This window comes from Rhinolophus ferrumequinum, chromosome 20 (genome assembly GCF_004115265.2).
Source record: "Rhinolophus ferrumequinum isolate MPI-CBG mRhiFer1 chromosome 20, mRhiFer1_v1.p, whole genome shotgun sequence".
Taxonomy (NCBI): Eukaryota; Metazoa; Chordata; class Mammalia; order Chiroptera; family Rhinolophidae; genus Rhinolophus; species Rhinolophus ferrumequinum.
This window is the reverse complement of record NC_046303.1, coordinates 22,601,858-22,619,326: the sequence shown is the minus strand read 5'-3', so window position 1 is coordinate 22,619,326 and position 17,469 is coordinate 22,601,858. Positions and strand designations below refer to the sequence as shown.

The following is a 17,469-nucleotide window of genomic DNA, read 5'->3' as shown; positions in this document are numbered from 1 at the left end:
CAAGGACAGGTTAGAACCCACCAGGCATCTTTGTGTCTGTTGGTCACCCCATCTGACAGAAAAAAGACCGTTTAGAGAAGGTCTGCTTCACTTCAGCCATCTAAATCTCACTCTTACTGCTCTTTTGGCCAATCTAACTGACAAAAAAAAAATAGGTTCCCAATTTAACCAAGCTGACACAGCAACACCCTCCACAGATGAATGCCGTAGCACATAAGTCAGATACACACAGAATTTTCATTAATTCATCAGCTTCACACAACAGACACAGTATGGAAGAAATGTGTGAATAAAGTTATATGAATTTTAAAATCCATATTCATTCATGATAAGATATAGCCTCAAAATAGCTCACCATAGTTTCTCCATCATTCTGTAATTTTTCTAAAGTAAAAGAGCCTCAAATAGGAGTTGAGGTTATTGGATTTGCCTAGGGAATCAGTTTTCTTTTGGCCATAAACTGCTAAAGCTACCATGCTGATACTAATGCATACATTACACAAATTAACATAAAGGGCCAAAGGACTAAATGAGATCAAAATTTATTTCACCATCTGATTCTGGATGAACCCATAGCTCACAGGATTTCCTTTAGCATTCAAGTAAACCAAAACGTTTTTCATTTGGAACCTTATTTCTTCCACCTAAATAACGGCATCTCTGCTAGTACACATAATAGTCCATGATGTGATCATGGAATTGCTTGGTAATCTGCAGCTCAGTCATCCTTGGAGGAGAAAGAATTAGAGGATTGCCTGGGTACTAGTGTCTGCCAGCTCTTGCCACAGACAAAGCCTGGAATTTGACTGTCAGTTATGTATAATTCTTCAGTGTCCATCTGTGTAAATTCAAACTCCTGACCTCTCCTGACTGTCCTCCAAAAGTTAGTACCTACTTTGAGATGCAAAGTCCTGAGGTAAAAGATCAAGAAGAGGAAATACTATGTCCCCAGTTCATTTTTATTTATTTTAAAGAGCAGCTTTCCTTGCCAAATTCTGTAACAAAGAGATCAGGATTTTAGAAGATAAAACAAAAGGCTCTTGACAGCTCCAAGAGGTCCTTCTGACTACCTCATACAACAGAATAGTGTTTCCATTGTATGCCTCTTCCCATGCATTCCATTCCCCACCTTTAACTTTCTTACCAGAAAAGCACAAACATACAAAATATTTCCAGTAATCTCCCAGACTGAACAAAAATTTCCCAGGATCTTATTTTTCCAATTCAATGCCATGAACTCAGAATAAACCACAAGAAGAAAGTAACAACCCTATTATTTTTTTATGTCCTCTCTGTAGTATGATCTGTGTCCTCGGTTTGCCTCATCTTTTGTTTGCTTTCTGCTGTTCTTACAGACACTTATAATTGAATTGCATCCACACTGCATTTTAAAAAATTTTTATAACACGGGTAAAGACAGATGTTCATATCTCATTAAGGCACAGCTCCTAGAGAACAAGTGTGAACTAGGTAAGATTATGAAATATCTAGATAGTATTGTTTTCTAAGGTTTCTACACCAAGTCCAATTTTTGACTCCATAGTACATACAGGAAACAGATTCATAGCCTATGAACATTCCATATTTTGTACTATAAAAAGTCAGTATAGTTTTTTTAAATTCTCACAATAATATGTATAAACATCTAGATTTGAGGCCCTGTGCTAGACAATGATGACAGAAGGAATAATAAGAGGGAAATATGGTCAGAGTCAGGGACATCAAAGAGTGCATTGTCACTGAAAATAGCTAAAATAATCTTGAAAAAGATCAAAAAAGTTGGAGGTCTTACTCTTCTTGATTTCAAAACTTACTGCAAAGCTACAGTAGTTGAATCAGTACAGTACTGGCATAAAGACAGATATATAGACCAATGGAATAGAATAGGCACCCAGAAATAAACCCCTGCATATACATTCAAATAATTTTTAACAAGAGTTTAGATAACATTCAACAAATGGCACTTAAAAAACTGAATAGCCACATGCCAAAAAAGTGAAGTTGATCTCTTATCTAACACCATATACAAAAACTAACTCAGTATGAAACAAAGACATAAATGTAAGAACTAAAATTATAAATTCTTAGAAGAAAATACAGGGGAAGTCTTCATGATATTTACTTGGGCAATGATTTCTTGGATATGATACCAAAAGCACAGGCAACAAAACTTTTAAAAATAGATAAATTAGATAATATAAAAATGAAAGAATTTTATGCATCAGAGGACACTATCAACAAAGTGAAAAGGTAATCCATGAAATGGGAGAAATTGTTTACAAATTATGTGTCAGATAAGAGGTTAATATCCAGAATACATAAAGGACTCCTACCACTCAACAACAATAACAACAAATGTAATGGGTAAAGGACTTTAATAGACATGTCTCCATAATTGGCCATAATTGGCCGCAATTGGCCAATTTGTACACTAATGGTCTCTTTCCTAGAGATATAAATTTTTGATTAAAAACGTAATATACCAATAAATTTGAAAATATCAATGAAACAGATTAAGCTGGAGAAATTGAAAACCTACATTGTTGTGGGAATGCAAAGCGGTGCTGTGAGATATCACCTCACACCAGTTAGGATGGCTACTATCTAAATAGAAGAGTCTATTGGAAGGAAGAATACAAACAGCTTTGTATTAGCCTATCTGGATATATCACATATCACTTCTGGTGTATGGCAATTTCTGTCATATAAAAACATTACAGTGTGTCCTCAACCACCTTATTCACTGGATCTGGCACCGTTTGACTTCTGGCTCTTCCCCAAAGTCAAAATGATTCAGGACATGGAGGCAGCCACAACAGCGCAACTAAAGACACTCATGAAAGAGGACTTCCAGAACGGCTTCAGAAAGTGGCAAGAATGATGAGATAAATGTGTTCAAAGCGAGGGAGAGTATTTTGAGGGGAATTATATGGCAATGTGTCTTTTATTGTAATAATTTTTTTTAATTTAAACATTCACTGTATTGTTTGATCACACCTTGTACAACCTACCAAGACTGAATCAAGAAGAAAGAGAAAATCTGAACACACTAATTACTAGTAAGGAGGTTGAATCGGTGATCTAAAACCTCCCAACAAAGAAGAGCCCAGGACCAGATGGTTTCACTGGGAAATTCCACCAAACATTTAAAGAATAATTAATGACAATCCTTCTCAAACTCTTCCAAAAAACAGAAGAGAAGAGCATGATTAGAAAGTCATTTTACAAGGCCAGCATTACCCTGATACCAAAATCAAACAAGGACACTACAAGAAAAGAAAATTACAAGTCAATATTCATATTAGCCAAGGTATGGAAACCACCTAAGCACACAGGAATGGATAAAGAAAATGTGATACACACACACACACAAACACACACACACACACAATGCAATATTGTTCAATCTTAAAAAAGAGGGATATCCTGCCATTTACACCAGCATTATGAAACTGGAAGCCATACACAACAACAAACACTGTATAGATTCACTCATATGTAGAAACCAAAGGAAAAAAAAAGTCAAACTCATAGGAACAGAGTAGAAACAATGGTTACCAGGAGCTGGGGGTGAAATAGGGAGAGGTTGGTAAAAGGTTATAAACTTTCATCTATAAGATCAATGAGATCTGAGGATCTAATGTACAATAACATGGTGACTATAGTTAATAACAGTGTATTGTACAATTGAAATTTGCTAAGAGTAAAACTTAAATGTTCTCACCAAAAATTTTTTTTAAAAAATAGTTGATAAGTGAGGTGATGGATGTGTTAATTAACTCAATGGGGGGATCCATATATACATATATGGATTATCACAATGTGATAATGTCACAATTTAAATGCATCACAATTTTGTCAGTTATATATCATTAAAGCTGAAAAATTAAAAATATATCTTTGAAATGGTAAAAAAAAAAAAAGTAACATTCACAAAGGATAGACTTGGTCTATTTAGTGACTATTGCATCCCAGCACCAAATATGATTCAATCAATGTTTACCAAGTGACATACCATGAAATATTTCATGGAAATATTTCCAATAAAACTCCTTGACTATAGATAAGTTTCCCCAAGCTGAAAAATGGTTCAAAATGTTAATCATCTTTAATCAGTTCTGTAACTTCTACAGAAATGATCACTTGTTAGTTTATGCCTTGAAATTATAGTTCTTACGTTAAGGCATACAATTGATCAAAAACAATTTTCATAAGAACTTATATCAAAACCTCCAAAAGGAAGCTATCAATGAGAATTACCCATCTAAACCAAGAACACAGATAATTATTTTTGTGACCAACCCAATATATACCTTGGACACCAACTCTCTAACGGGCTTCCCTGGGGAGAAACATCACACACATGTTGTTGCATTTTCACACATGCTGGGGGGAAGGTAGTCTTCGCGTTACTGCTCAGGGGAGGGAGAGAGCATAAGGAAGACTGCACATGGATTCCTCCAGACTCTGCCTGTATCTTTCTCATATAATCCAGCTGTGCATCCTCACTAGTTCACTGTCATCAATTTTAACCACAAGTATAAATACATGCTGAGTCCCATGAGTTCTTCTAGCAAATCTCCAAATATAGGGGTGGTCTTGGGAACTCCCAACACTGCAGCTTTTTCTAAAACCTAGAATTCTTACCTGCTGATATGCTTCGTAGATCACATCAAATAGAAAAGCCTGGGGCATTTCACTTGCTCTGTGTCTGGCACGTTCTAGAGACTGGTCTAAGCAACCATCAGCAGATGGACAGATGACAGTAGATACAAGAGGTCGAATTGCTCCTGCTGCCTAACAAACAAACAAAAAAAGTGGCAAATGACCCATTTATTTCCCCTAGAGAATATTTTAAAGTGAAATTCTGAATTCTATATCGCATTTTTGAAAGCAGATCTTATTCATACCTCAAGAAAGTATTTGAAAAAGTATAAATCTGGTTCATAAATCAAATCCTTTCACATCAAAAACCAATTTCATAATATTATAGTTCCATATACTAAGAGGTAGAAATGTTTTCTTTATTATAGGTTCAAAATCCTTTTTATCACAGGCCACGGAAGTCAAGAACTAAAAAAAAAAAAAGAAGGATGCAAAGATACAATTGGGTATTCCCTGAATGTGGGAGGGAGAAAGAGAAAGACTATTATGAAAGAACTGAAACGGATTATGCATGAATTACTAATTACTAATTAGTGTGCCTTCCAAAGATTTAATTTCCACATTAGATAATTAAGGAAACAGACACATTCCCTAAGATCCCCAAAATAAGACTCAACAACAACCCAAGTAACAATGAATTTGTTTTCCTCTAAATCCTGTGAAAAACAGCTCCCTTCAAACATAGCATCAATACAATGTTCCCTCAGGCAAAACATCTATTAATATCAATTGCTCTGATGAAAGCTCTGTCTCATCAATTGATGCACCTTCATACACCTTCATAGCTGATAATTTTTGAAAATTGTCACCTTCATCTTTATGAAAGATATACCTTCATAGCTGACAATTTTTCCCTTTATCGTTAATACAGTCTCATTGTAATATAGTCTTAAAGATCATTACCAGACAGCTACCTTGGTGAAGCAGCCTTAAAATACAGTTCCTATGGCAGACAATTAACCAAACCTCCTTATATAGACTCCAAATGCCCTATCTTTCACATAATTATTACATGGGGATTACAACACAGGAAGCTAATACACGAATACAACAAATCTGGTCTTAAGACCAGTATCTGAACAAGATCATCAATCCATGAACTAGTTTACAAAAGTCAAGTGATTGGCTAAAAATCAAAGCTAATGTATGAGTCAAGGAGATAGTTTACAAACTGTGCCACCATTTCCATGGACTCAAGTAAAAATGTGGAGCCTCAGCATAAAAGCCAAAAGGAGGAGACAGTCAGGGTAACAGGGAGGGAATAATGTTCAAGTAGGTGAGACATAGGTGAGGAACAAGCCCAACTGGTCAAGCCCAACACGTATCAGCAGGGGTTAGACGACAAGACAGGAAAGAAATACATGGACACGTGTGTATACACACACAGTGCTTTTAAAGGAACAGTTACATTTATACCACAACTATTTATATGCAATTTTATGCCAGGCCATGTAGTAAAAATGTATAAAACAACATGAGACACATAAAATGTCAGCATAAGGAGCTGCGCAGATTCTCTCCCAGCAAAACAACTACAACTAGTGGAAAGTATTTAAAAAAACACCCATTTAAGAGCTTTTGAAACTTGTCCTAAGGGCATTCAGCAAATTAAGAAACATTTATTCAAGAAAATCTACTAAATCTTGATAAGAACAAAGAAAGCCTGTGGTGCTTGAGTTATGATCTGTTTCTTCCCACATTCCACACCCAGTTTAGTGTGATTGAAGTTCCTCTCAGAATAAGTATGTCAGAAAGGGGGGCACGGGGGGGCCTCTTCCCGAAGCTCCCAGTGGGAGAAGCAGAATGCTAACATTTCCCATCTCACGCAATGCCATGTCACAGAGGCTAAATTATAGACAAGTGTGCCTAAGAGGTTGAAGACTCCCTTCTTCCACCTATAGGGTAAGGATCTGCCCCAAGGAATGGTAGGCAGAAAATACTGGGGCCTGAATCACCTTTGCCCCAGATCACACGTAGGCAGAGGTTCTACACCAGGAAAGGAAAAAAGAGAAGATGGGAGTCTTCCAATGCCCCCATGCAGCACCTTGCTCATGAAGTAAGGGTGTCTGTCAGTCTGAAAGAAACAAGACAGCATACCCACCCACAGCTCCAACGGAGTGGAGCAGTGATTTTTCACAAGGCAAGAGACAGGCTCTAAGAACAGAGAGCCATGAAGCTCTCCCTAAGGGAACTGACTTTATTAAGTGTACTCTCAAAAAGAAAAGGATATTATCATGGTAAGAAATTAAGAGGAGGCTGGTAGCTACATGAAACGATAAAAACTAAACTGTAGACCCACTAGTTTACTGGAGATAACCAGGGAATGAGACAGCTAACAAGAACACCCTTGGAAGCCAAGCAAACCTCAAATACCACCCATGCAAAGGGGCCAGAACTTATTTGGATTCGACTGTAGAGCAATTTATGCCCTGGGTGTTGTTGCCAAAAAAAAACTCCCCAAAAAGGGCAATTCGGGCATAAAATGGAGCTTATCAGTTGGGTGTGATATCAACAGAGGCAGACAGTCTAACAGATGTCAAGGAAAGAAAATCAAAGAGAACCTGCTAAAACCACTGCATCTCAGGGTGACTAAACACATGCCCAACACTGTACCCTATGACATCAGAGGCTTCACCCTGTAAAGGAAAAAGACTTCACTAAAACAGACCCACAAAGTCGCAAACAATAACAAGTCCTGGGAGGTGGAAAAGAGAGAATCAGTGCCTGAAATTGACAAAACGCAGTATCTAAAATATCCAGTTTATCAAAAAATAGAGATGCAATTAAACAAACGTGTGAACTATACAAAAGTAAAAAAAAAAAAAAAAAGAAAAGAAAAGAAAAGATAAAAAGCAAACAATAGGAACTGCCTGTGAGAGGGCCCAGATGTCACACTTTACAGATAAAGGCTTTAAATCAGCTATTATAAATATGTTCTAAGAACTAAAGAAAAATCATGGTTAAAGAAGTATGACAAAAATATTATCAATATTAAGACAGACATTTTTTAAAACTAAATAGAAATTCTAGAGTTGAAATGTATAATAACTAAAATGAACAACTCAGTAGAGGGCTGGCTCAGCAATAGATTTGAAATGGACAAGAAAGAATCGATGAATTTAAAGTTAGATCAATAGAGATTATGCAGGACAATGAAGAGAAAAGTACAACTAAAGCAGTCCTAAGAGGGCAATTTATAGCTGTGAATGTCTATATAAGAAAAAATTCTCAAATTAAAAACCTGACAAATATCATATGATCTCACTTATACGTGGAATCTAAACAAAATAAACAAACAAACCAAATGGAAACAGACTCAGAGATACAGAGAACAAACTGATTGTTGACAGATGGGAGTGGGGCCGGGGTGGGGGCTGGGTGAAAAAGGTGAAGGGATTAAGAAGTACAAATTGTTATTTACAAAATAGTCAGGGGCTGTACAGTACAGCATAGGGAATACAGTCAATAATATTGTAATAACTATGTATAGGGTCAGGTGAGCACCAGACTAATCAGGGGGATCACTTCATAAATTATATAAATGTCTAACCATTACACTGTTCACCTGAAACTAATATAAAATTTTGAATGTCACTGTAATTGAAAAATAAAAAAAATAAAAAATAAAAAACCTAACCTTCTACCTTAAGACACTGTAAAAAGAAAAAGAAAACTGAAGCGCAAGCAGGAATAAGAAGTAAATAAGATCAGAGCAGAAATAAGTGTAATAGAGAATTTAAAAAAAAAATCAGGAAACAAAAACTTGGTTCTTTGAAAAGATAAACAGAATTGACAAACCTTTACCTAGACTAACCAAGAAAATGTCACAAATTGGTAAGATCAGGAATGAAAGTGGTAACATTTCTTCCAGCCTTACATAAATACAAAGGAATATAAAAGAAAACTCTGAATAAGTATATATCAACAAGTTAGGTAATAGATGAAATCACAATTTCCTAGAAAGACACAAACTACCAAAACTAACTTAAGAATAAAATATCTGAATAGACCTATAACAATTAGAAAACTTTTAAAATTTCCCACAAAATAAAGCCCAGGGCCAGAAGCTTCATAGATTAATTATATCAAAAAAGTGGGGTTTTTTTTCCTAATACTAATTCCTACCACTATTTCAAAAAATAGGAAAGAACACTTCCCAACTCATTTTACAAGACTGGTATTACCCTAATTCCAAAACCAGACAAGGACATAACAAAAAATAAAACTATAGATTAAAACACCTGATAAATCCAGATGCAAAAATCTTCAAAAAAAAAAAATACTAACAAATGAAATCTGACAACATATAAAAAGTAATATGCACCATGATCAAGTGGAAGTATCCCAGGAATGCCAAATGGGTTCAACATGACAAAATCAATTTAATACACCATATTAATAGAATAAAGGACAAAACACATGAACATCTCAATAGATGCAGAAAAAACATCTGACAAAATCCAACACTCCTTCATTAAAAGAAGCATGCCATAAATTAGGAACAGAAAAGAACTTGCTCAACCTGATAAAGGACATCTATGAAAAACCCACAGCTGATATCATACATCATGGTGCAAGTCTGAATGTTTTTTCTCTAACAGGAAGACATAAGAAGGATGTCCACTGTCACCACTTGTATTAAACACTGTACTTGAAGTTCTAGTCAGAGAAATCAGGCAAGAATATATAATAAAAGGCATTCCCCAAATATAAAACTGTATTGTCAGATGACAAGATCTCGTATATAGAAAATCCTAATGAATCCACTAAAAACTACTAGAACTAACAAGTTTAGCAAGAATGCAGAGGACAAGTTCAATATATAAAAATCAATTATATTTCCATCTACTAGAATTGAACAAACCAAAAACAAAATTAAAAAAAAATTGTTACAATAGCTTCAAAAAGAATAAAATACTTAGGGATATAGTTAACAAAAACAATGCAAAATTTAAACTCTAAAAACTACGTATCATCTCCTATGTAAGAGCCAACATCTCTACCTTCTTCCTTCTCAAGTACTTCTCTGTACCAATTGTCTTCTTTCTCTCCTGCCTCATCATTTTTATTCCTCTACTGAATTGCCTCCATTTAATAATACAAAAATTCCACGATATCTCCCATCTTTAAATCATTCCTCTTTTGATCACGTCTTCCTCCAGAAACCAAATTTCTCCACACATGTTCAAAGCAAAAGTCTTTGAAAAAATTATCTGTACTACTCCATATCTCCAATTTCTCTCTTCTCCTATGCTCTCTGGAATCCACTTCAATAAGGATTTTATCTCTACAGCTCTACAAAAGTACATTTACTAATGTCATCAGTGACCCCCACATAGCCAAAACCCAGATAGCTCTTTGCCCTGCTGAGATCATTTGTTCACTTGATTTTCAGAAACTATTCCCAAACAAACCCTCTCATCTTCCCACACTCTAAATCCTAGATCTTTATAGTATTCTCATTCTAAACAGTGAAATAGTCCAGAGTTCAGACCACAGACTTCTCTAGCTACACTCATTCCATAGGGGAACTCATAAAGTTGCATGGCTTCAAATAGCATCTATGTGAGAACTTCCAAATCTATACATGCAGCCTAGAACTTTCTCTTGAACTTTGGACTTGTACATCCAAATTTCATTTTTAATATCTCCACTCATATCAAAATACACATCTCAATTGTAACATAATGAAATCAAAGTGTTGATTTTACCCATACCACAGACCCCAAACCTGCTCCTCTACAGACTTGCCCATTTACATAAATGTCAACTCTATTCTTCCAGTCATTATTACCAAAAACCTTGAAGGTCAGCATTGATTTCTCCCCACCCCCCTTACTCCATATCCAATCCATAAGCAAGCCCCATCAACTGCAAAATATCCCAAATTTTGCCCACTTTTCACTGTCGCCACTGCCACAATCTGAACCTAAAGCACCCACCCTGCCTCTCTCAGACCCCAAACAAAATCAAAAGCCATAAAGGAAGACATTAGTAATTTTGAATATATTAAAATAAAATTGCTCATTCATCACAAAACAGTATTTATAGCTTAAAAAAAATGGGAGAAAACAGTTACAAAGCAGATAATATATTACTGACAAACTATTAGTGTCCAAAATGTGTAAATAACTCCTACAAATCGTTATTTATTTTAAAAATAGAAACAGGGGCAAAAGACTTCCATGGGTGATTTATGACGACACATAAAGCCCATAAATATATGAAAAAATTATTAACAAAATGCTAACTTAAACCACAAAGAGAAAGCATTTTCCACTAATGGGATCAGAAAAAAAGACGTCTAACAAAATCAAGTGATGGTAAGGACGTGAGGCAACTCAAACTCTTGTTATGCCTACTACTGATGAGAGAGTAATTTGATACAAGTTTTGAAAATAATTCAGCATCTGGTAAAACTGATAACCTGTATATATCTTGACTCTAGAAAAATCCTTGCACATGTTCACCAGAAGACATGCATAACAATGTTCATGCCAGCATGTTTGCATTAGCAAAAACGAAAGAAAACCAACATCCCTCAACTGTAAATAGATGAATTGTGATTACTGATCATAAATGAACTATAGCTGCACAGTCACGTGAGTACATTCCCCCAAATATATCGTGTAAAAATAAATGCTGTCAAGATATATGCAAGACATCAGGAAAAAAAATCATACAAACATATGTCAATGAAATGTCAATTACGCCTCAAAAAATAAATTATGAAAAGAGATCATAAAAACATAACAAATGTTGTTTAGGAATACAGGCTACCAAATTGAAAAAGAAAAGCAAGAGAATAATAAAAAAAGAGGGTTTGTTTGGGAATAGTTTCTGAAAAAATCAAGTCCGGGGTAATGTTTATCCATTCGGGAGGAGTAAATAAGATCAGGGCAGGGACCAGTTTCAAAGTGATTGGTAAAGTTCTATTTATTATATCAGGTGGTAGATTTGAAGACATCCAATATTCTCTGTGTGTTTTCAGTATTTTTAAAAAGAAAATTTCTAAAATTTGTATTTGTGGACTCTCATTTTTGATTACTGAAAACTAACTTCTCAAGAGGAGAAATCATCCATGCTTCAGATGTTATAATGGCTAAATTCCAAGAATAAGTAGGTTCTTGGCTATGGAAGCCAAAAGGTCTAGTAGAAAGTAGTACAATATGAAGACAATTGAAAGCACAAGGTGGCTACCAGCTTTGGGGGTCTTACTCAGCAAAAGGCCCAAGGAAAAGGTCACAAGTGAAAAATCATACATTTGCTGACCCTTCTTTTCTCTGACTACCATTCGCCCAGCTATCTGGTCTAAGCAGATCTAGAAAAAAGATGCTTACGCCAATAGACATGTACCATAGCTATTGGGTTGGTGCAAAAGTAACTGTGGTTTAAAAGGTTAAAAAAAAAAAAAAAAGTTGCAAAAACCCAATTAGTTTTGCACCAACCTAATATTGCCATGGTAAGGGACATTTGTTCAGAAATAAACAAGCAATGAATCCTCACTTCAGTGGTCTATCTTGAAATTCAAAGCATCAAAATCATGACACAAGTATGGACAAAGTTGATGAGTTGCCTCCCAAATACAGCGTCTAGGAAGTTGGTTATAGGAAATATGATAACCAAGTTATCAAATGCACTGTCTCCATGAGAATTAGCAATAATAAGCCCTGAATGGACGCTTAATAGCGCAGCACCACCGTGAGTACTTGCCTTTCAAGCTAATCTATCAAAGTATTTCTACATGTCAACGCATGGAAATACAAATCACACAATGTGGGATAATGAACCCACCTCTACTGTTTACTTTTAAAAGCAAAATTGAACAATACTTATCGCCCATGTACACAGGAGGCGTTAACATGCATTCCTCCTCGGGCATCTTCATTCAAGCTAATTATGACAACAGATTTATGTTCAACAGAAATCCTCAGACCTCGCAATTGCAATTTGGGTTAGCTGAGTTGTCTTTATTGAAAGACTACGTAAGAAATATTTACAGAATTACATCTTCAAAGCTAATCATTAGCAGTTACGAAATTTTGAATATTTTTTATAATAGAATACTTCCAATCTCCTTTTTTGACAAATTAAAAGAAATTATTATTTTTTCAATATAGAAATATAGGTATTTTAGAAAAACCTCTGTCCCAGTCATAAAGCACTCCTAAAAGTGATTATGCAGCAAAAAGGAATAAGGAAGCCGCCATCTTAGATACTAAACTTTAATTCCTGGAAGTTAAACTAGTACCATTTACCTTAAAGCTAATATAATGAGGAACATTACACTTGGATATGTAATAAACTTTATTTCGCTTTAATCCCTAAATATACTCATCTTGCCTTGACCTACCCATTCTTCAACTTCATTTGAAGGTAATTCATAGACAGATATACAGGAGTAGGTAGTTTCAAGTAGTGAATCAAAACAAAAGATTTTCACAGTATCTTCCCCAGCATCAGAAACAGATCAAGTTTCACCTCATTCCACAGCAGTCAGGGAATAGTTCAGTACCTGCCTTGGGCATTTAAATCTTTGTCAAAGTAAGGCTAAAATTTCCCACTGAATCAGAACTCACTGCTTTTTCACAAATAAAACTGCTTCTTTAGAGCTAGGACTTAAATCAATTCCAGTGTCTCTCCAATAGATAATGACACAATCCAATGACCCAGGAGAGCTCATTACCTGAACCCCACCCAGAACTAAACCCTGACCTTCAGTGCACTTGCTCATGATCAAAAATACCCAACATGGATCTAGTACAAGTGATTATTAGCCATGGTCACTTCTATCTAATGTCCAATTGCCAAATCTAGAGTCAAACATCTGCCAAGTGATTTTCCATCTGTTTTACAACATGCCCAAAATATACTGTACAAAGTTGTAAAACCGAGTAGTGGCAAAGTATATTCTTGCTGATGCACACATATTAAATGTAAGAATTTCCAAAGTGCTATTAATCATTGATAAATATAGTCATGCTGCAAATCCAAAGGGATTACATACAAACACACCCACACACCACATGTCAAAATTTCTAGTTATTACATAAAGTTCACTGTTTCGCTTCAGAAGATAACTCAAAGATTTTCTAAGTCAAAATTAGTTAATGTTTAATGAAGAAATGTGTACGCTTCCTATACAAGAAACGATGTCCACATACACCTTTGATTTTAAGTGTTCTGTAACCATCTACCACGACTAAAGTTCTTTAACTGTTCAAGAAACAAAATATCCAGAGCCATTTTTAAACTGACATTATACCCAATTGCTCGCTAAGTTATAAAGACAATTATTTACCTTAAGAAAAGGAAAAATATCATTTCACAATGCATGTAAGTCAAGTCATTATGCTGTACACATTAAACTTACTTAGTGATGTATGTCACTTATATCTCAATTAAATTTGGGAAATAAGAAATAGGACAAATCCACATGTAGTACTATGTCTAATTATGGTCTAACCCTGGAAATTTATTATCCACCACATCACTGGTATGGGCAGTGGGAGTGAGGGTGTGGACAGGGGTACTGCTAACCATCACACAGCACACAGGACAACCCCCACAACAAAGAATTATCTTACTTAGAAATTGAGTCATGCTGAGTTTGAAAAACCCTGTGCCACAACAATATTTAAATATAGAAACAAACTAAGGTGTAGAGCCTGCTCTCAGATGCAAAACTCCCTGTTGCTTTAAATATTGGAAAAACAACCCAATACAAGAGGTAAGCGTAGAGGACCTTGTTTTATGAGATGTGCGTGAAGATGTACCACGAATCAGTGCTCAAAAGGGCCCAGGCAGACCATTGCACTGTACACCTGAAGCTATATATATAAAATTATATATATGGGATGGTCATGGGATGTGGAGTACAGCATAGGGAATAGAGTCAACGGAATTGTAATAGATTTATATGATGCCAGAGGGGCAAAGATTGGGGAAGGGGGGGTTATCACTTTGTGAGGGGTGAAATGTCTAACTAGTACATTGTTTTGTACACCTGAAACTAATAAAAGTAAGTTTTTAAAAAAGGGCCCAGGCAGTTAGAACTCTTAGATAAATACAATTTCTACGAGTAAGTTTGCAGAGTTGTGGCAAGTAAATTAGTGTCTAAACTCTCATCTCCCCTTGGAAAGATGAGGGTGTGGGGGATATTAGGAGCACAGGGATTTCAGGAGAAGATATGTTGAGGCCTACTGTCAGAGAAAGGGAAAGAAAAATAAAAGCACATAAAATACATGTGTCTTACTACCTCATGGCTCACACACTATCCAGGAGTCAGGTCAAGTTAATAGGTTCCCTGAACATTTTTAACCACCTCTACTTTCCTCTCCATCTCAACTGGCACAGATAGGCCATCATCACTCAGTTGGGTCATTACTGTAGTTCCAAAACTAATTTAATTTCCCTCAAACTCTTCCTCTAATCCATCTACCAAACCAGGGAGACAGTCATCTTTCTAAAATTCAAATATGATCATGTTACACCCTGCTGAAAATCAATGACTCCTTCTTACGAACAGGATAAAAGTCGAGGACAGAGATCCCGGAAGATTAATGAATTCTGACCTGCACACGATCCCACAGACACTGAAAATGGCAAATCTACGTGGTTCTGTTGAGTTGGAAATTAAATATAAAGGGTCTGGAATCCAGGAGATAGAAATTTGAACAGTGTGTTTGTGAGAGTTAAACTGGGTGCACACACAGATGCATTGTGTCAAATTAGATTTAAATATTGAAAAAATGTAAAATCAACACCATGAAAAAGGACCAAATGAAACTCTTAGAAACTGATTTTTTTTTAATCTTTAAACGTAAGATTAGGTAGAGCTAAAAAAAAGAATGAAATAGAGCACTGCAATTGGCTAGAAAGCAGCCCACAAAAAGAGACGGAAAATAGGAAAAAGGAGACATGAGAACAGGATAAGAAGGTCAGTCTTAAGTATAGTGATCCATAAGGAGAGGAGAGAAAAGCTGTATGGTAGGAAACGGAGCAGAGTCAATATTCAATAAGATAATGGTTGATAATTTTCCAGAATTTATAAAAATATATGAATCCTAAAATTCATAAAGGACAATAAATCCAAAGCAAGGGGAAAAAAAGAACCATATCTAGATGCACTATAGAGACACATGCACAATATCTATGAGAAACAAATTATATCAACCAAAGACAAAACTGTATCCTTTCAAAGAATGCAATTATACTGGTGAAAAGACTTCTCAAAAGCTGAACAAAAGCCAGGAAACAATGACAGTATATTTTCAAAGTATTGGGGAAAAAATACCTGTAGTCTTACAATTTTAAAGATAAATAACACTAAAAGGATTTCACTGCTGTTCCTATTGAGGTCACCTCATGCTGTGGAACCCAAGAATGGTGCATACACAGAGGAAAGAGAGAAACTGGGTCCTGGTGATACTTTCACATTCCTCTGTGCAGGCAACTCTGTCAGCCTTAATTCTGGACACATTAGTTTTTTTGGGTAATACATCTTCATCAACTTGGTTTTGTTTTTAACCAAAATGTAAGTTAAAATATCAGAGTTATCTTTAGCATGTATATCCCCCTAAGGGGCTGTCCCAGTGTCTAGCTTACTTAGAAAATGATTTACTGAAAGGGACCTTTTGGTAGAGTTTGAACATTAAAGACTAAAAAAACAAGAAAATCAGTCAGAGTCCATAGGACGCAATTTAAGAGAACAAAGGAGAATGAGTTCAAAGGAATACATGGAAAATAAATTGTGAAGTGGCTTTGACTAAGCAAAGTCATCACTCTTTTCTTGCCTTGGGAGAGCATTTGATTCAGGCCAATCTTTTGCAATTTATTGGCCAGAGGTTCTAAAAGATGCCGATACTTCCCACCAATGTAAGAATTTCAACTACTAGTACAAGTCTCAATTAATTGCATTTGTGTTTTTTTATGATTAGAACAGTATGAGAGTTGGCAGTAAGTAGTTCCTGGATATCCTGAGGCTACTGGGTCACTATCCTAAACATTGTAAGGAAATTTTGAATAAGCAAAATATATTACTGAGTGCCTCCACTGGAAAACTATGTATTGTTTACAGCAGACCCTTCCAGATTAGCTCAGGCTAGCCTTTCATTGCCTTTCAGCTCTTCTTACACAACTCTCGGAAGTTCTAGATAACTGATAGCAGTGCGAAATCATCTTTGCCTATAAACACACAAATAATTTGTCTAATGGAGGTCCAATTGACATCCTTCCCCCTACCCTTGGAAAAGCAGTTTTGTCTACTTGTGAATTCATTTCAACATTCCTTTATTCCAATACAAATTTGTGCTTCTCTGGATTATAATATCTGTCCTGTTCCCTCATTAATGAGTTAAGTAAAATCCGTAATCCACGCTCATCTTGTATCTGTATAAAACTCATGAGTTTAGACCTTTTTGAAAAGTATACCTTAACACCATCAAAAACAATATAATAATTTTAAGAGACCAGATTTCTGAAGCTTAATTCAAAACAATTCAATGGCAAAGTTTTCGCTTTAAACCAGTTTCGTAAATGTAATCAAGTTGCACAGATTTCATTAAAATATAATTTGTTAGTTTTATGTAAGATGCATAATGTGATTGAATCTTACAGATTACACTCTGATTAACAAAGTTAAAGTTAGAAAAAGTTTAAAAGGAATTCCAACAAATCTGCAAACATAAAACACTAATTGCTGTCCGTTGTAATATGTTTTATGAAGTCACCTGTTCAACAATGATATTCTTAGCATAGTAAGTGGAGCAAGATAAAACGCCTCTTCTGCCCTTTCACACACAC

The 17,469-nt window shown here is 35.5% G+C and overlaps 1 protein-coding gene across 4 annotated transcripts in view; it reads right to left on the bottom strand.

Annotated features, from left to right (window-relative positions):
- The window catches only part of CRPPA (CDP-L-ribitol pyrophosphorylase A), a 216,795-nt gene that overhangs the window by 185,951 nt on the left and 13,375 nt on the right, over window positions 1-17,469 (bottom strand). For 3 of the 4 annotated variants that reach the window (XM_033088857.1, XM_033088859.1, XM_033088858.1), the window contains exon 3: window positions 4,648-4,797. The exons of the other annotated variant lie outside the window; for it this stretch is intronic. In XM_033088857.1, coding sequence (XP_032944748.1) covers window positions 4,648-4,797 — 150 coding nt within the window. The remainder of the gene's footprint in view (window positions 1-4,647; window positions 4,798-17,469) is intronic. 4 annotated transcript variants of the gene reach the window in all.